Below are 20,906 nucleotides of genomic sequence, written 5' to 3'. Positions count from 1 at the left end.
CCGAGACACCTTGAACCTGTGTTCCCATCGTTGTGTTCCCATCACATCTCTATGGCTAGAGAAGTGATTAGCATCAATGTGAATCACCTGCTCTAGTTCAAACTGGTCTTCCACTTAAGCCTTGACCCAAACAGAGCAGGGACCCGCAAACCGACCTGTAGAACTGTTTCTGAAAGAACAGAAGGAACATGATGGGGAAGCAGTCAGCAAAAGTTCGCTGCTATGTTTCAGTGGGAAGTTGTGAGAGGCCCTGAGGGGCTGCTGTAGAAGCCAGAGCACCTGTTAACACCTGCCTCAAGCAGGAGACTGCCGGCAGGTTGAGCCTGTGAACAAAACAGGGCTTTGAACCAGGAAACGTGGGGGTGTGCAGAACTTCTCAGTTGGAATCTGAAAGTATAACAAATTTTCAGTTAAATTTAGCTATTTCTCTAGTTTGGCTCACATATTAATCATTGTTGGGGACTTAGTGCCATGTAAGTAACAGAATGCAAAGTAATTAAGAAATGCCTCCATATAGGAAAAATAGAACCCAGTAATGAATTATTAGTAATATAATTATGCCCTTTGCTTATCTGTGGCTGGTTTTTATTTTTGGGGTCCTGATCTTAATTTCTCAGTGACTTTCAGGCATGAGGACCCACATGTCCTATGCACACTGCACGATGTATCTCAGTAGAACTCTTCCCTGGACCTGTCCTGTTCCTGACTTCCCCTTTCAGTAAACGCTGCCGGATCAATGAGTAAGGCAGCTGAGAAACCCAGTCTTCCTGGGAGTCCTCCTGTACCTTCACTTGCCATCAGGTTATTAGTTCACCCTGATCGTTTCTCACCTTCTTCTTCATGTTTTGTTGCCCTGTCGCCCACCAGCCTTCTCCCGGGAGTGCCAGGATAGTATCTGTAAATCAGAAAATCTGATATCATAATTACCATGCTTAAACTGCTTCAATAACTCCCCGTCACATGTAAGATAAAATCCACAATCCTTATCGCGAGCTGCGTGACTTTCCATCATTTTCTCTCGTACCTCTTTGTCCGTCAGACAACTCACTCTTTCTCCTCATGTATCATCATATTTTGGGCATAGAGAAATAATTTCTGCCTAGAAGTTCACACCTCCCCCTTTCTTTTGTTACAGCCTCTTGAACACAACGCAGATTTGGGTTCATTTGTCTTTCTGCTCCTCTTACCCTTCTGCTCATTTGCTATTAAAGCTGCTATTGAAAATTGTTTCATAAATTTGTGTCGATCAGAAAAGAAATGAAATGTGAATAACACCAGACCAGTAACTTAAAGAGACATCAAAAAAAATACATAACAAGTAACTGAAGATAGCGCATCAAAATGTTAGAATTGCAACCCTTCTGGTGTTTTCTTGGCCTTGGTTTCATGGATTCCAGATAGCTCCTGCAGCAACACTTTCACATCAGCACCCAAGACAGAAGAAGCAGCGAGAGAAGGGCATCTGAGATATCTGCCGACATTCCATCAGCTGAAACTGAGTCACGCGCCCGCACTTAGCCTAATAATTGTCCAAGGAGAACGGTATTACTACAACTGGCTTATGGTTTAGGCCGAGCATCACCTCCTAGGTGATAGGAAAAGTCTGTCCTCCCTGAGATCACTGTAATTCTGTCTGTACCTGAATACTTTGGGTTTCTGTTGGCAGGGGCGGACACGGGTGAGAATGCTGTTGGTTAGACACCAGAGAGTGGTTGTGCCACGTCTAGCTCTGCTAATGCCGTAAGCTTCTTGAAGGAGGGCTTTTTTTTTTCCTGTTTGTTTCTTGTTCATCTGTGTATCTTTAGTAACTAGAATCAGTGCCTAGCTATGATACACACTTGGTAAATATTTACCGAAATGAATGAAATAAAATTATAACGGCAGAGATATGTACGTGGATAAAGGTGTTTTTCACCGAAGGGGAGGTAGTCGCAAGGTGAGTATATTTGGTAAGGCACAATAGGGTAACCCAGCCCTGCTTATTGTATTATTGTAGGAAATAATGATTGGATTTTAGCAATAGTGTTTATCTGTGGTGATGAAGGCATGATAGTTAAATATATTTAAAGACAAAGAATTAAGGGTTTAGCTAATTGACATTATTGACTAATTCTACTTTCTAATATATGACTTCTCAAATTATACAATACCTCAGATTTGATTAAATACAATAAAGAAATGCAAAATAATAGCGGCTTAAACGAAATCGAAGTTCATTTCTCTGTCATTAAAAAGAAAAAGGTCTGGAAGTTCGAAGTCCAAGAAGTTTTCAGAGATCTAGCTTCTTCCAGTTCTCTGTTGTACCAATTCTTGGGTGTAACTCTCATCTTATGACCTAGGATATCTACTGGGACCTGGGTCTTCCTCGTCCAGGTACAGGTGAGAGAGAAAGGGTGGGCTGAAAATGGCACGTCCCTGCTCTTAATGTAGCCCATACATCCTAATGCTTTTTATTGTCAACAATTTGGGCAGTACAGAGTCTAGCAATACACTTTCCTCTGTTTCTAAAATTATTTTGTCTAATGTTGATTCATCGACATTTTATAAAAATGCTTTTCAGAGGACATTTTGAATTAATTTATTCTTCTAGGTTTTATGAAATAGCAAAGACAGAGATGTTTATATGGAGAAATATATGCTTATCTAAAAATACAGATATTTTGAACAGTTGATTATATTCTTTTTGCTGTGTCCACTTTCATAAAAAGAATTGCTTTCTTAAACAGGAAGATATTTTTCTTTGAATTTTGATTGAAACTACATTTATGTACCTTAAAAATACAATATATTTAAGAAACTGCTCAAAAATGGACTTTCTTAGAAAATCAAATTATTAAGTAGTGGTTAACTTGGAACTCCATTTTATAGTCTAAAAACCCAAAATATTTGATTTATGATACAGCATTAAATGTGCTGGAAATTTTAGACTTACTAAATTACCTTAGTGCACATCATTTTTAATTTTTAGACTAGGTCAATGTGGAGATTCCAGTTAGGAACTTTGGTCAAACTTTCAGGAGGTGAGGATTCATTAAAAAGAACTTACTGGGTATGATAACTGTGATACAAAGGAGCATATCATCCAGAGACAGTTCTTCTCTTAGGTTTTTGTTTTTTTGTTTAAGGATACACAGAATGTTATCAGCATTCATCACCCCCACCAAGGATAACCACTATCCTGACCTCTTGCAGAATAGGTTAATATTGTCTGTTTTTGTGCTTTATGTAAATGAAATAATAGGATAATGTATTATCTTTGTGTCTAGCTTCTTTCAGTCAACATTGTTTGTGAGATTCATTTGTATAGGTTACATGGAATTGTTATCCATTCATTCTCATTACTGTAAACCATTCCATTGTATGAATATATCCCAGTTATTTACCCATTCTGCTGTTAGTATAGATCTGAGAAGTTTCCACTCTGGTGCTGCTATCGAAGTGCTCTGAACATTACAATACATGTCTTTGGTGAGCATAAATACCCATAATACCCATTGCTGTTGGCTAACGAGCGGGAGTGAAATGCTGGGTCATATGGTGTATTTGTGTTCAGCTTTAGAGGATCCTGCCAATGAGTTGTCCAAATTGTTTGTTTCAATTTACATTCCCATGAGTAGTATATGAGTTTCAATTACTCTGCATTCTTGCCAACCTGTGGTATTGTGCATTGTAGCCCTTGTGTTGGAAATGTAGCAGTATCTCATTGTGGTTTTAATTTGCAATAATAATGGACAGCTTTTCATATGTTCGTAGTTTTGTTTTTGTGATGATGGAGTTCTTTTGTCTTTTGTCCAAGTCTTATGTCCATTTTTCTGTTGGCTTACCAGTCTTTTTTCTTTTTTTGTAGATTGGTTTTTTGTTGAATATATGTATATTTTCTCCTACTCTGTGGCTTGATTTTCACTTTTATTGATGTCTGGTGAATACGTTTGTAATGTTATTTTATTTAAAAAAATTTTTAATGTTTATTTTTGAGAGAGACAGCGTGCAAGCAGAGGGAGGGCAGAGAGAGAAAGGGAGACTCAGAATCTGAAGCAGGCTCCAGGCTCTGAGCTGTCAGCACAGAGCCTGACGCGGGGCTCAAACTCACCATTAGTGAGATCATGACCTGAGCTGAAGTTGGACGCTTAACTGACTGAGCCACCCAGGTGCCCCCATAAGTTTGTGATTTTAATGTAATATGTCAATTGTTTTCCTTTGTGGTTTTGTGCTTTTTGGGTGTGTCTTGTTTAGTAAATCTTTTTCTACTCCAAAGACTATATATTCTTATTAGTTTTCTTGGAAAGCTTTATTGTTCCACTTTACATATTTAGATTTCCAGTCTCTCTGGTATTGGTGCTTTTTTCCTGGTATTCTATAAGATTGGGGTGAAGATTTCTTTGTATTTTTCTCTAAGGGTATTCAGTTGACCCACAAGTAGTTATTTAAAGGTCTGTTCTTTGCTCACCATACAGCATTATCACCTTCATCATAAATCAGTTAACAGCCCATGAAGGGGTTTATTCTAGATTCATTGTGTTCCATTAGTGGGTTTTTGTATCTTTATATCAGTACTACACTGTCTTAATTATCGTAGCTTTATAAGAAGTAATGATAGCTGATAGTGTAAACTTTCAGCTTTGTCACCTTCAAGACTGCCTTGACTATTCTTGGCCATTGACACATCCATCTAAATTTTAGGTTAACTTGTTAATTACACTGTATTAAATCTGTAGATTAATTTTGAGGCAGTTTACATCTTCACAATATTAAATCTTAATATCCATTAACATGTGTCTCTACTCTTTTGTTTAGGATTTTTACACTTAGTTTAGGAGAGAGATTGCCCTATAATTCCCTCTCAAAGTCTTCTCCAGGTTTTGGCAGGGCGTAAAGAATTGATGTGATTCCTTTCACTGTACCTCTCAAAATTTGTGTAAAAGTTTTTCTTTAAACATTTGCAAAAATGGACCAGTGAAACCATTTGGGCCTGGGAGATTGTCTGTGGGAGAGTTTTAATTGTAGCCTTATATTAATGCCACTTAGATTTCTCATTCTTTCTTCAACTTTGGTAACTTGTGGTTTTTTTTGAGGAATTAGTCCATTCATCCAAGTTATCTGTTATATTCCTGCAAATGTGTTAATACATTCTCTTATTCTTTTTTGATTGTCAGTAGTTCCAATAGTGATGTCTTTTTTTTATTCCTGTTATTTATATTTGTACTTTTTCTGTTTTTTTTTTTTTTTTTTAAGTCTTCTAAAAGTTCACCTAAAGGAACCAGCATTTGGTTTAGTTGATTGTTTTCTATTATATGTTTGTAAATATAAATGTGCTTTCTCTTTTCAGAATTATTTCCTTTTTCTGCATTTTTAAAGATTTATTTTGCTTTCTTCTGACTTTCTGAGATAGAAAATTAAATCCTTCTTTTTTATTTTCTGTTAGAAAAACGTAAATCGATAACCCTCTACCTCCAAGCATTGCTTGAGCTGTAACCCCCAATTTCTATTTGTTGTGGCTTTGCCATCTAGTACTAAGTTTTTTCTAACTTCCATTTTTACTTATTCTTTGAATCAAGGATTATTTAGAAGCACACTGTTTAATTACCAGACAGTTGTGGATTTTCTAGTTATCTTTCTTTTATTGATCTCAGACTTCATTCCAACTGGAAAATACTCTCAAAGAATTCCAATATTTTGGAAATTGGTCAGCTTTTCCTCATAGCTCAGCACACTGTTTCTTTTTGTTATTACCCCATGTTCGCTAGAAAAGAATGTGAACTCTATCACTGTTAGATACAGTATTTTATCTATATATGTCATTTGGCCAATTTTATTAAATATGGTCAGATCTTTTACACTTCTACAGAATTTTCTCTATTTCATCAGATATTGAGATTTATTACTCAAAGCTTGCCATTATGATGATGGATCTGTATCTGTATCCTTTAATTCCATTATTCTTGCTTTTTATGTTTGAGAGTCCTGTAGTTTGAGTGCAGACAGTTTTAGGACTGTTCTGTCATTTGGTCGAATCTACCCCTTTATTCTTAAGTAATGTCCCTCTGTCCCTCTACTACTGTATCTTGCCTTAAAATTTATTTTCTCTTTTATTTATGTAACTATAATAGCTGTCTTTTGGTTAATCTAGCATATAATTTTCTGTTTTTGACTTTGAACCATTCTATATTCCCTTCTAATAAAGTATGACTCTTGTGAAGAGTATATGGTTGAGTTTTTTTTTTTTACACAGTGTGCCAATTTTACTCGTAAATTTAATCCACTCTGATTTAATGTGTGAAGGGCGCCCAGGTGGCTCAGTCGATTAAGCTGATCTTCTTTCTCAAAAATAAACATTAAAAAAAAAAAAACTAATGTATAACTGTTACAATTTGATTTACATGTACAATCAAACGTTTTGTTCTCTGGTCCACAAATTTTTTATTATATTTTCCTTTGATTCACTTAATAGTATGTATATTATTCTTTTTGTGGTTAGACCAGAGATTCTAAGACGTAACTTTGACTCGTTACAGTTTAATAGAAAGGATTAATTTTACCTCTTCATTGATCCTAACTCCATTTAACTTGCTCTCACCTTTTGTGTTACTGTTTTCATAGAATTTAGTGCTATAAATGTTTTAAATTTCAGAAGACATTACAGTTATTGTCTTGTGTAGTTAGTATCTGTTTCTATTCAACCATATATTTCCTCTTTCTGATGATCTTTGTTCTCTCTAACATTTTCATCTTTCTGCCTGGGTTCATTTTCCTCCTGCCTGAAGAACTCTCTTTAATGTTTCCTAGGTAGGGCTGGCTGACAATAAATTTCGTAGTTTTTGCATTATGAAAATATCATAATTTTTGCCTTCATGTTTATTTTCACTGGGTGTAGCATTCTAGGTGTGTGGTTATTTTTTTCTGCTAACTTTAAAAATGTTATTCCATTGTCTTTTGACTCTATTATTTCAGTTGATCTTTGACAACATTCTGACCATATATTAAAGATTTTTTTCTTTGGCTGTGGTTTTCAGCGTCCTACTGGCATGCCTAGATAAAGTTGTACTTTCGCTTATCCTGCTTGGGATTTGGTGAGCTCTAGGAACTTGATATTTTTAAATCAGTTTTGGAAATTTCTCACTCTTTTTCTCTTTAAATAGCTTTTTTTTAAATGTTCATATTAGAGAGCTAGGAAGGGGCAGAGAAAGAGGGAGACACAGACTCTGAAGCAGGCTCCAGGCTCTGAGCTGTCAGCACAGAGCCCGACATGGGACTCGAACCCACAAACCTCAAGATCATGACCTGAGTGAAAGTCGGATGCTTAACTGACTGAGCCACCCAGGCGCCCCTAAATATTTGTTGTTATGTTTCCTCCCCCTTAAAGACTCCCATTACATCTGTATTTAGCTTTTCACCATACCCTTTCTACTTCTTAGATTCTATTTCTCTCTCTCTTTTCCCTCTGCATTAGTTTCGGTGTATGCGAGTCATTTTTACTCCGTGGCGCTAATCCGGACTTCTGTATCTAGTCTGCCAATGAACTCATCTGTTGAGATCTGAATTTCAGATATTGTTTTTTTCAGTTTGAGTAGCCATCTTACATTTACTTTGTATATATTCTATCCTCTGGTAAAAATACATAGCCTTTCGTCTCTTTTGTTTGTGACCACACATTAAACATGTCACGCGACTGAAACTAAGGAGAAGACGACTGCAGATGTTATCCCTGTTACTAACTAGAATCACCAAACACTGGAGTGTTGTCAGCAGTACCAATTTGTTGTGGTTCAAGGCTGAGCTTTGAAATTGTTTTGAAATTTGAGCTTTCGGATGGCTCTTTGGATGTGGCTGTTTAATACTTTGAAGGTCTGGTCAAAGCCTGAAATGCTCAGGTGGGAACTTCGGCAGACTCTTCGGGCACGTGGGGGTGTGCTCGTGGAGACCTGTGCACGGCCACATTCCCGGGATAGCAGGGATTAAGGAGGTAGGGGTCCCTCAGGGATGTGACTTTGATGGCAGTCGTCAGATAACCTGTTGGTGTTCCTCTTGACCACCAAGCACAGGTCCTGATCCAGCCCAGCCCAGTCCCTTTCAGCCTGTAAAGGGAGACTTCGGTGTTTCCTCACTTCTTGTGGGATCATTCTTTGTCTCCTTCCTCATCTGCTTGTCCCTGGCACTGCTTCTAAAAAGACTTGGGGATTAAAGAAGTCTTAGTGCTGGATCCCAGGGACAGAGACTGAAGTTAATGTGTTCCGAGATACCGTGGCTGGAAGTGGTAAGTGAGGCAGGAAGCTCTAGGAGATGAAGAGTCCAAGTGAAATTAGAAGATATAATCCAATTCTACAATATCTTTATGTGGACAAGTTCATTTCGGAGTTTTTCCCCCCTTTTAATTTTGTTAGTATTGGAAAGCACTGCTGTGAGTTCTTAGTGTATAATTTTTAAAATTTAGATTATATGTCTGACAGCAGAAATGTGCAGTTTAGTGTTTTGTACTGGCAAAATGTGCTTATTAGCATAATTAGCATAAAAGAAACATCGTAAACTTTCAGGAAATCCCCCTCCTGGCTCCTTCCTGTCACTACTACTGTCTCCCCGAAGAAAACTCTCTCATAACTCCTCGTAGCATCGATTGGCTTTGCTTGTGTTCCAGCTTTTTCTAAAGGGACTCAGGCAGTATGTTTGACCTTCAGTTGTCCTTACATTGTAGGGTGTATCCATTGTGTCATGTATAATGCATTTTACTTATTGTCTAGTACCCCAGTGTATCACTGTCTTACAGTTTTACCTCTCAGACTGGGGGAATCTGGTTCCTGGGGTCACTTCTGTGTCTCCCCCTCCCCGACCGCACCCTGGCGGCCAAACCGCTGTGCATCCATGGTGGGTGTTGAGCAGGAGCGAACTACTTCGCGCCCCCTCCAACAGTGGCAGATCTGTGCTTTGTTTTGGGGCACCCCAGCACACACAGCTTTTGCTGCCTCCCTTCCCCCTTCTGGGGGAAACACCTCCTTCCTGGGGCTGGGAAGGGGGATTCTCTGTGCCTTCCTGGAGGCAGATAAGATTTGCGTTTTCTCTCCCTGCAGTGTCCCCGGAGTGAGGGTGTTTGTTCCCTCGTTTCTAGTAGCTGAAGGATTTGTTTCATGCGAGAGCAGGATTCAGGGATACACCATGTTTCATGCCTGTCACCTGTCTACAGCCCCAAGCTTCCTGCAAGTCTGAGCCACCAGGGGGACGGTCCTGATTTGTCCCATCTTTCTCCTAAGCACCCAGCTGAGGCCAGTGGAAAAGTTCTTAGAAATGAGTACAAACTCAGCTTGCATCTGGGACCTCTGTTTGTTTGTTTGTTTAACGTTTGTTTATTTTGAGAGAGAGAGAGCAGGGGAGGCTCAGAAAGAGAGGATCCCAAGCAGGCCCCTAGCTCCCAGCACCAAGCCTGATGCAGGGCTCGAACTCATGAACTGTGAGATCATGACCTGAGCCGAAATCAAGAGTCAGATACTTAACTGACTGAGCCACCCAGACACCCCATGAAACCTCTATTTTTTTTTTTAAAAAACTGATGCACTGTCTCTCTCAAAAATAAACATTAAAAATTTTTTTTAAAAAAGGGTGCCTGGGTGACTCAGTCGGTTAAGCGTCCTACTTTGGCTCAGGTCATGATACTGCAGTCCGTGAGTTCAAGCCCCACATCGGGCTCTGTGCTGATGGCCCAGAGCCTGGAGCCTGCCTTGGATTCTGTATCTCCTTCTCTCCTTGCCCCTCCCCCTCTGGTGCTCTGTCTCTCTCTCAAAAATAAACATTAAAAAAATTTAAACTGATGCTGTAGTTCACATTGGCCTTTAGGAATTAATTACCATTTTATCAGATTTTTTTTTTCTTACCTGCTTTTGTGGCAGTCATCTCTTTTTCCCATGCCTTGTCAAAAGTGGAACCATTAGTATGTCCTTTCTCTTCGGAGAGGGGCTTGTTATTCTTTGCACTTTTCTTGCCTGCTTTCTAGCCTGACAATTTAATGTCCTCTTCCTCCAGAGAATACACACTTTTGCTTTTGGAGAGAAGTAGGGTAGGGATGATCAACTTTGTGTGATTATGGAATGAGTTTATTTGAAGCTGAGCCTCACTCTTTGTAGGGGATGGGCTAGTTCCACTTCGTTCTTAGTCTTCAGAGGTAGACCCAGGCAGTTGTTGCTGAAGGAACACCGTTATTAGATCACTTTTTCCCTTGGCAGCATCTGAACTCCAGGTTTGCTCTTCAGGCCGTGTGAGAGTACCAGAAGTTCCCCATAACTTCTTAGTAGTTTAGCCATTACTTTTATAGGCAAATCTTACTGGGGAAACAGTAGCGCTCCCTGCCCCTTCCCCACCAAAGAAAAAGTGCCTGGCAAGACCCCGTGGACTTCTCTTGGGGTTCCCCTTTTTAGTTTGGATTTTACATATTTTCATCCAGCTTTTCTAGTTGTCTTTGGTAGGAGCATTAGAGATAGGTGTATACACACACACACACACACACACACACACACACACACACACGCCTGTGTGTGTGTGTGTGTGTGTGTGTGTGTGTGTGTACGTACGTATGTATATACACACTTGTCTGCCATGGCTGGGATTCAAGGCCTTATAAGTAACCATCTTTTAATCATATAGAATCATTCTAAAAAAATAAATATATAGAATCATTCTGTTTGGAGCTTACTGAATAAACTGTGTATCTGATCTCTAACTCAGACTTCCTCTTCACATTTTAAAAAATGTGTATTTACTTTTGAGGGAGAGAGTGAGAATAGGGGAAGGGCAGAGAGAGACGGAGAGAAAGAGAATCCCAAGCAGGCTCTGCACTGTCAACACCAAGCCCAGCCTGGGGCTCGAACTCAGGAACCATGAGATCGTGACCTGAGCCAAAACTGAGAGTTGAATGCTTAATAGACTGAGCCACCCAGGAGCCCCCTCTTGAGATTCTCAGGTAGAGTGTTGATCTAGTTGGGGTCGACAACTCCCCCAAATCATATGATACAATGCTTTTGTCATCTGCCTTCTGCTGATTCCTCACGGGGAGTGTCTGTGCATAGGAAGGGGAAGCAGACAGGTGATCCCAGGTCTCTGTCATTTGGTGCAGCACCTTCAGCATGAGGCTCGTGTGCACTTGCCAGCCACTGTCCTCTCCCCTAACCCACCTGCCATGATTCTAGACAGATACAGGCAGGCAAGAGAAGAATTGTGAATAGTGCCGTTTACTTTACACTTGACTCTGCTCTGTTTTGGTGAACAAGCAATGGCACGTGCTTCCTTGGTTCGTTAGGAGGTTCAAAATAATTACCGTTTCTGTCTTGTAAGATGGCAGACGGGGGCTCACTAAGAGAGTACAGGAACTGTGGTGCAGGTAGGTAAGAGGACATCACTTGGAGGGATGGACTTAGTACAAAAGGAATCACCTGCAAACAGAATTTCAGAGGGTGAAACCAGTATGTTGATCTGAGGTAAAACTGGATGACAGAATTGAGACGTTCGATCAGAACAGCCATGATGGAGACCAAACTGTAGATAGGCACAACAGGTCACTTTACTCCCTTTAGGATTTTAAACAGGCACAAGGAAATGAAAACACTGTCAAGTTTAGACAGAGGAGGGCAGAAATGAACATTTCAGGACGTGGTACCAGAGTTTCGTGTGAAATCACAACCAGAGAACTGTAAGTCCTTTGATTTCTAGGCTAGGGACTGCTGACACGTATCTTGATTTTAATCCCCATATTTATAGTAGGATGTTGATGCCTGCCACATAGGATCAGCTTCTCAGAATGAGAACAGGGCCCTACTTCATTTAGTTCAAATGGCTATATCCCTTAGTTGCTCCTAGAATTACAAAGCACTTCATACACGAGAGGCATAGCAAAGTGGAGACATTGCATGTGTATGGATGGATCACACAAGACGCCATTTTCTCATGGTTCCTAAAGGTTGAAAAAAATAACATGAGGTAATTCAGATTCCTTATATAAGTAATTATTTCTTGGTATATGTAGTTAATTTAAAGAAAGTCCTCGCGTTTAAAACTTTGCCAAGGACATAGATAGTCATAACTATGAATCTTGCTTATTTCGCACAGGCAGTAGACCCCGGTTTCCTAGTGTAAATCAGATGAGAGTATTGATTTGATTAATCTCCGTGGGCATGTGTCTCCCACAGGAGGTAATGTGTCAGTTAGTGATGCCACAAAAATACTTCCTACATGCCACTCCAAAACTCAGCAAAATACGACGTTAAACATTTATAACACTCACAAGTACGATCCTGGGGTTTATGACAGGTTTGGCTTGGCCGAGCGGGTGTGTGTGATTTGTCTGTGGCAGCCCTGCCCTCGTGTCTCTCCTCCTTCCTGGACCAGTAGGGTAGCCATGGAATGTTCTTGCGTTTAGGGCAGAGCCACAAAGGCATGAAGCAGGCCCTGTCTCCAAAGCTTGGAACCGGAGCACTCTGACTTCCGTGCATGTATCGCTGAGAAAAACTAGTCATGTGGCAAGTCCAGAGCCAACGGGCAGTGGCATACAGTCTGCCCATGGTGGGGTCATGGCAAAGATACAGAGAGGGATATGAAACAGAACCAGTACTCAAACCTCAGGTTACTTGTATGTTTGGACATGAATGCTTACAGTACGTTTCCTCACATTAGAAAAAATTTTACTTCATTCTCCTCATTTTCTTTAGCATGATATTTAGTCTTTGATTATTATCATTTCCTTCCAGCACTAGTCATAGGAGGTACTAAGAATTTTCTGACTATTAATTAAGTTAAATTTGTGATTTTTTTTTAATTTTTATTTTTAACGTTTATTTTTGAGACAGAGAGAGACAGAGAATGAACGGGGGTGGGTCAGAGAGAGGGAGACACAGAATCTGAAACAGGCTCCAGGCTCTGAGCTGTCAGCACAGAGCCCGACATGGGGCTCAAACTCACGGACCGCGAGATCATGACCTGAGCCAAAATCGGCCGCTTAACCGACTGAGCCACCCAGGCGCCCCGTTAAATTTGTGATTTTAACAATAATCAGACCCACAGACCAATCCACAGACATAAATAAATATGTGGGAGAAGTGCCAGATTGACTCTGTCCTTTGTGTCTCAGTTACAGCTGAGTGATGGTGACATGGTTCCCCTGTGAGGCCAGATTTCAGCTCTGCACTCCACACAGGCCTAACCCACCGAGGAGAGGTGAGAGTTGAAAACTGTCGTTCTTACACTAAATCAGTGAGATTCTAGTCACTCTCAGATCATCAAAATACCTGAACTACAATTGGGAACTGCGTGTCTTACGCAAGATAATATTTCATCAGGGATTACATGATGTGAAATATTTTACTTTTCTTAATTCTTGTAAATATGGTAAATAGTGCCTGTGGAAAAATATCGCAAAATAAAACATCCAAACTATTGTGTGCCTATAAACAAGGTATTCATTTTAACTGCATTGTCTTTACAATGGTATAATAAATATACTTGTGCTGATATGACTTTAAAATAATTTTACCAATTCAAGTTGGCCTTTAATTTTACACTCAAAAAACATTTCTTAAATGGTTTGGCTAGCCATCTCCCTATAAGGATCTGAATTGTAATCCTATTTCATTTGTTGGTAAGTACATCACCTGTCACTTGGATGCATTTCTTCAGACCCTTTCCAAGTTTCAGTAGTAAGTACCTTCAGTTCATGTGACCTGCCATTAGCTGACAAACTGTTGTAGCACTGGGAGTGTCAGTTCACTCAACCAACATTCTGTATATTCTATGCAAATACGAATAAGGCAAGTTCCTTTGCCTTGGAGAACTCACAATTTTTGTCTACACAAGTAATCACTATCCAATGCATGCAAATAAAAGGCAATAAAAGATGAGGAATATGGTGCATTTGAGAAAGTCTAAAAGGAGGAAGAGGTTTTTTTTTTTTTTTTTAATTTTTTTTTTTTCAACATTTTTTATTTATTTTTGGGACAGAGAGAGACAGAGCATGAACGGGGGAGGGGCAGAGAGAGAGGGAGACACAGAATCGGAAACAGGCTCCAGGCTCCGAGCCATCAACCCAGAGCCTGACGCGGGGCTCGAACTCACGGACCGCGAGATCGTGACCTGGCTGAAGTCGGACGCTTAACCGACTGCGCCACCCAGGCGCCCCGGAGGAAGAGTTTTTAAGTTGGGTCTTAGAAGGCCTTAAATATCAAAGAGCTCATTATTCGCAGGGGCAGGGGAAGGACGGCTCAGGCAAAAGCATTTAAAAACTTGCAGGCGTCAAATCATGATGGTATAGAACGTGTTTAGCAATTGCAGTGCAAGCAGAAAATGAATAGGTAAGTTATTTGATTAGTTTTTACGAGACATGATGAGGGGTTTCACTAGAACAGTGGCACTATGGCTGGAGAGAAGGGCCTTTCGAAGAGAGATTTTGAAGATAGTTTGATAGGACTTGGTGATCACATGTAGTGGAACTGGCGGAGGAGGGCGGTGAAGAATCACAGGTGGCGTGAGGTATTTGTCTCAGGTTACTGCCAAGAGCAAAATGACAGTCATTGAAACGGGGAATGCAGGAGAAAGTAAGGAATGCTTAGAGGTGGTTGAAAGGAGTCCAGCAAGAGGTAAACAAGAGATTACATCAGTCCTCCAACTTCCTGCGCAAGGAAAAGCCTATTCCCAAGCCGTGTGACCTGAGGCTTCAAGCAGGTATTTGAAAATAGGCCTTAGAGGAAAAGGAGGAAGAGGTACCCTGAAGAAGAGTCCCATGTTCCATCTGATAAATTTTGAAGGCTCTTCTCAGTCGGCCCTGGTGATATTCATGTGTCCTACATGCGTACCTTTTTATGCCAGCACAGATGCCGTGCTACTTTTGGGATACGAATAATGAAACACTCAAGTCACCCAAATGTTTTCTTTTTCTTTCTGCGCCACCCCCTCCCCCTTCTCTTCTTTCCTTTTTTCTCCATTGAGGTGTAATTCTTTGGTGAGGAAAAGATCAGTCAGGACTTGTTACGTTGGGAGAAGCACGTCAACGTTACGGAGGGCGTCTTGAAGTCCACGTGCTCTCCAGTGTCCCAGGGAATCTCTTATTGAGCATGGCTAGTAAATTTCTTCCAGAAGTGAGTAAAACTAAAAATGAATCAAATTCACGTGATTGTGATTCTCTGTCAAGCATATGAGCACTCTATTAAGTGAGGTGTGGCCTTTGACTTTTCGAGGCACTTAGGTAATGAGCAGTCAGCTGACTCTAAAATGACTTAACTCTCGAGTATGGAGACAGAAGCAAATAGAAATACAGAATTGGTCTTGTCATAGACCTTATAACGCAGAGGCTTTCTTCCGGCTTTATCTCCAACTCCTAAGGTTGAGAATGGAACTGATGTTCTCCTTCCTGTTGCTTTGTGCTTTCTTCGCATTCCTTATTTATAACTGGGTCACTTTTGGAACTAATTTGCCTTCTTGAAAAAGTTGAATCACATGCTTTTTAGAATGAAAATTGAAAGCCTAATATTTGATGAAGCATTTGTTGGTACTTTACAACAACGTAATGATTATTTGGTTTTTCTTTCCTGTTTGACTATAGGCTTACATTTTCTGGGTTAGCATTATTTTTTACAGATGCTGTTCTTTGTAAATTATTAAAGCTGTTTCAGCTGAAATGTGGCTGTGCTTCTAGCTTCTTGTACTGAACAACATTTCACAAGGCAGAATTTGGTAAAGCTTTTTGGTTGAAACACGTTATTGTTACTTTAGGTGCTGACTGTTCTGATGCCGAGTTTCCAATTGCCTTGATTAAAGTAGACACATTCTATGGCTTGGATGACTTACATTTCAAATTGGTTTGATCAAGATGATTGGTATGAAGGACTACAAAGAGTAAGATACATTTATGTTGTAATTATGATATTCTGTGGGTTTTGTTTTCTGCTTTACTACTCATGCAGCTGTGTTTCTTTGTCATTTATGTTGAGGACATTTTTTCATTGAAATATTCTGAGGGTAAATAAGATAATCACTTGATCGATTCAAAAGCAGAGGTAAGAAGAGAATATGTAAATATAGTTGTATATTGAGGAAAAGGCATTTTTTTTGTCCGTCCTGGTTTCAGATGAATTCTTAATTTTTTCAGATTATCTTTAAGCTTTAAATATAAGACAGAATTCTTTTTAATGAGACTGATGGATGAAAGTAGTAATACTTTTAACAAAATCATTTTACATAGAGAAAAACTTGATGAAATAGAAGATGTGCATGCTAATACTACATATATAATAATACTGTAAAAGAAAATGCAGAAATTTTCTGAAGAAGAGTGCCATATTCTATTTGATGAATTTTTAGGCAATTAATTATGTTTCAAAAGGACTTGGCATTGTTACTATGGCAACTTTTGTATAGTATTTTGAAAACCGCTATTCTGATCTATTATTGCAATAGTAGAAAACTGCTATTTAAAAATGCATCTAATCAAGATGGATTTTGTGTAAAATTGTATGACGTCTCTGATTATTTTCACTTTTTTAATGGAAGTTTTCTTAATCATTTAGATGAAGGCACTTTGTGGATTTTTCTTTCTTTTTTTTCCTTTCTCCTTTCTCCTTTCTCTCTCTCTCTCTTTTCTTCTTACACAGCCTGGATTTTTCCTTTTATTAGTGACTGGAACAAAAGAGCCAGAGTATCTTCACGCAGTCTCACCAGCTGGTCCTCGCCGTTGTTCGAGGGCAGACAAGACTGGAGATAGACAGCACTGCCTTCTCCCCCTCACTTCCTCGGGTCCCTTTCTCAGCACATCAACGAAAGACATTTTCCCAGTATTTTACTTCCTTTTAATTATCTCTTTTGTTGTAATTGCTCAGCAGTTTAAAGCCTCCTGCCCTTTGGGCTTTTCTTGAGATTTGTTTTTTCAACTGTGAAGCAAGCCGGTGAACATCTCCGGAGCCAGTTAATAGCAAACCCTGGGGAATAATCCTCATATCGTGGACCCTAAAGCATTCTTCAGGACACAGGTGGAGGATCCATGGGTAGCTTTTCATTCTGGACTCCAGTCTTATCCATAAATGATGGAACTGTTCCAGCTTGGGGGTTTACTACGTGCCACAGGACACAGACACCCCACAGCATCTCTGTATTGTGCGTGTGCATTTTTAATGGAATAATACGCGCATTTCTGATGTGGATCCAGAGGCTTTTTTCCCAGTGTAGTCCGTGTATTTCTCAGTGGGAAAGCATAGGGATGGTAGTCTAGCTTGCTAAAATGCTTTTTACTAAAATTGGGTGTTCCTTTCTATAGTGACTTTAGGGTAGTTTAGAGATTATGAGAATTCAAATTCTTTTCCTCTGTTCTGACACCATCCTGACACCCTTTAAAACTACCATTGGCCTTTATAAATGAATTCCTGGCTCTGAGACGTATTACGAGAGTTGCCGTTATTACATATGGATAAAGTTTGACCCTGAAATGACCACATCGTCTTCATGGGCTTGAGGTTCTTCTGGCTCAGGTTTTGATCGGTTCTTACATAGACTTAAATGGGAATGAAAGATCCTGTTCTAAATAATGAGAATTGGCACATGAATATTGACTAATTTCTTTAAAAATCCAGCTTACTATTTTTCAGATGATGTGTCTGTGCATATATATCCTATATAATCAGCATTCAGCCTAGTAAATTTTTCAATATAATATTTTTTAACTGTTCACAGGAAAAGATAAGTTGGATTTTTTTTTAGTTAAAATTGTGGTTTAAAAATGGAGTCTTTGAAAAATTACATGCAAGTGAGTTTGATCTTTAGTACGAAATTATGATAGAATTAATTTGGATAGGATTAATATTGATGGCATATGTACATATTTCTACAGATACACAGACACATATATATGAACTTAATTTTCACTTAGTTTTGTAGTTTTATTTTTGGCAGTTGTAACTCTATAATTTAAATTTTTTTTTAATGTTTATTACTTGAGAGAGAGAGACACAGAGAAAGAGAGAGAGAGAGAGAGAGCAAGCAGGGGAGGGGCAGAGAGAGAGGGAGACACAGAATTGGAAGCAGGCTCCAGGCTCTGAACTGCCAGCAAAGAGCCTGACATGGGGCTTGAACCCACAGACTGCAAGATCGTGACCTGAGCTGAAGTTGGCCGCTTAACCGACTGAGCCACCCAGGCGCCCCTATATTTTAAATTTCATTGTGATTATTTCATATCTGCATACTATTGCATATTCAAAAATGAGCTTTAATATTATACAAATCTAATGTAAATATACTCTTACCACTTTAATTTTTTTGCATTTCATGCACTTAATGTGTAGAGCATCTCTACTGTAATTATAATGTATGTAGGTGCATTTCATAGGAGATTGAAACACAAAATTGAATTTAGGTTAAGAAAATAAAGTAATACCTTTGCAAGTAGGCTGTTGCCAGGCTACTGACAGTGTCAGTTGCGTGTGGGATGTCCCAATGCTCCGACTGTCTTCCTGAATCCTTTATAAATCTCCATTATTCAGTGTACCAAAAGGGTTAGTACTTCATCTTTAAAGTGTGCATGTTGTTTCTGGGCCAGAAAGATGGTATTTTCTTTTTTTTTTTTTTTAGCGTTTATTTATTTTTGAGACAGAGACATAGCATGAACGGGGAAGGGTCAGAGAGAGGGAGACACAGAATCTGAAACAGGCTCCAGGCTCTGAGCTGTCAGCACAGAGCCCGACGCGGGGCCCGAACTCACGGACCATGAGATCATGACCTGGGCTGAAGTCGGCCGCCTAACCGACTGAGCCACCCAGGCGCCCCAAAAGATGGTATTTTCTAAAGCAACAAATCTTTGGAATGAACACGGAGATTAAGTCATTCTCTCTCTCTCTCTGTCTCTCTGTCTCTCTGTCTCTCTCTGTCTCTCTCTGTCTCTCTCTCACACACACACACACACACACACACACACACGAAACATTCTAAAGTAAGGATGCAAAAGGGTACATCATATTTATCTGAAATATGTAATGAGCTTACATTCAGTTAACATATGTTTATTTTCCTAAATATATGACATTTTATAGGATTTATATTTAAGGTACAGACACATATGTTAGAATAGACCTTCAGTTGAACATTTTCCATTTTCAGTAATGCAGACTCATTAATTGTGTAATATTCATGCGGACTACAAAGATAACACAAGCTTCTGGACATTTCTTTTTATGTCTTTAGTGATTGCAGATACCACTTTATAGGAGATACATAGTATTACATATATTTTTAATAATACTTTTGAAAAATAATGTCGAAGTTTCAAATACTGCCTATAATCAAGATGTATAGATGCAGTAGTATTTATATATTTAATGATGTATAACTTTTTTCAAATTTCATCCAAAATCCTAGATTTTTAAAATAAGCCACTATTTTGTTTTGTCCTGTTTATTATTAATGGCTGGTTTGGACATGTTATTCAACTCTGAATTTAAAAAGGATTTAAGTTGTTAAACTGTAAGACTTATAAAAGCTGCTTATGAACAAGGTCATACCATATTGGATGACAACAATGATATTTTTAGATTAAGTTTGGAAATTCAAAAGTAGTAAATTCAAGATATACTGATAGTTAAAGTAAGAGTGTATTGACGAAATGGATTTTGAAGTAACTTATTTTTAATAAATAGTTAGCAGAGGGAGTTTAGGTTTCTAGTCTGCCAGGTAAGGAGCTTAGAAGTCTTCATTTCATCCTTAAAATGATACAAAGCTGAACGAACTGAAAAATCAAGAACTCTTCTTAGATCTCTAAGAGAAGTGAGATCACAAGGCAGATTGCTTCTCACACCACTGGAGACACTGACAGGCACTTACAGAAATTCGCAACCTACTGGAGCAGAGACCCACCAGCTAAAGCGTCTGCAGGAAGCAGAACCAGGGTAGGAAAAACTGAACTAATTGATGAATTGCTGTGAGGCTCCTGTGACAAGTCTGAGAGTTAAAAGTTCCAGGGAGGCTGCCATGCTTTTATGTGCTTTTACCTCCAGGATCTCTACTAGGCCTTCACCATGGAGATCAGGGAAAATCCCTGCATGCTCCTGGCTGGGGGAGGGGAAAAGGAAGTATTGTGAAATATGTCCAGGCATTTTGTTCTTGGTAAGGGTGTTCTCAGGGGAAACTCTTTTAACAGAGCCCAACTTGCTGGTTATTTCAGAACCTACCCTATGTGGCGGAAGGGAAATAGCTATCTCAAGCCCACTGTACCCCTCATGTCCCACCTGGGGAATAAAAAACCCCCAAGAATTACAGGCAAAATTCACATTCCACAGGCATAGACTCACCAAAAGACAGAGACCTAATCTTAGCACTTTCAAATGCTTCCTCATGTTTCCTCTCCACCCTCAATGTACCATTACATTATAAAGGTCTGCGTACCACAGTTCCTTTTATCACTATATTCATGTTCTCCTCTCAGAGATTACAGGGCATACTAAAAGGCAAAAACAAAACAAAAAAAACCCCAAAACCCCCCAAAACAAAAACAAAACCCAACAAACAAGCAAAAAACCAGAAGCAATTTATTGGAAGGAAGTAAAAAAAAAAAAAAAATCAGAATAAGAGTCAGATATGGCAGGAATGTTGGAATTATCGGACCAAGAATTTAAAGAAACTGTGGTTATATGCCAAGGGCTTTAATTAAAAAAAATAGACAACATACAAGAACAGATGGATAATTGAAGCAGAGAGATGGAAATTCTAAAAGAATCAAAAAGAAATGCTAGAGTCAGAACACTGTAACAAATGAAGAAGTCCTATAGTGAATTCATTAGCAGACTGGATATGGCTGAAGAAAGAATTTCTAAGCTTGAGGATATGACCGTAGGGACTTCCAAATCTGAAAAGAGAAAAAAGAATGGGGAAAAACAGAACAGAGTACCAAGAGCCATGGGGCCATTACA

General features: G+C 39.3%; 1 protein-coding gene across 7 annotated transcripts in view; it reads left to right on the top strand.

Annotated features, from left to right (window-relative positions):
- Positions 1-20,906, top strand: part of WDR17 (WD repeat domain 17) — a 106,889-nt gene that overhangs the window by 10,505 nt on the left and 75,478 nt on the right. For 5 of the 7 annotated variants that reach the window (XM_078445244.2, XM_078445243.2, XM_078445242.2 and 2 more), the window contains exons 2-3: positions 13,100-13,185; positions 15,733-15,855. The exons of 1 other annotated variant lie outside the window; for it this stretch is intronic. In XM_078445244.2, coding sequence (XP_078301370.1) covers positions 15,790-15,855 — 66 coding nt within the window. In that variant the 5' untranslated portion in view covers positions 13,100-13,185; positions 15,733-15,789. The remainder of the gene's footprint in view (positions 1-13,099; positions 13,186-15,732; positions 15,856-20,906) is intronic. One more of the 7 variants, XM_078445245.2, reaches the window with a different exon arrangement.

This window comes from Panthera onca, chromosome B1 (assembly GCF_046562875.1).
Source record: "Panthera onca isolate mPanOnc1 chromosome B1, mPanOnc1 haplotype 2, whole genome shotgun sequence".
In the NCBI taxonomy this organism is placed as follows: Eukaryota; Metazoa; Chordata; class Mammalia; order Carnivora; family Felidae; genus Panthera; species Panthera onca.
The sequence above is the reverse complement of the archived record's forward strand: the minus strand, read 5'-3'. Positions and strand labels throughout refer to the sequence as shown.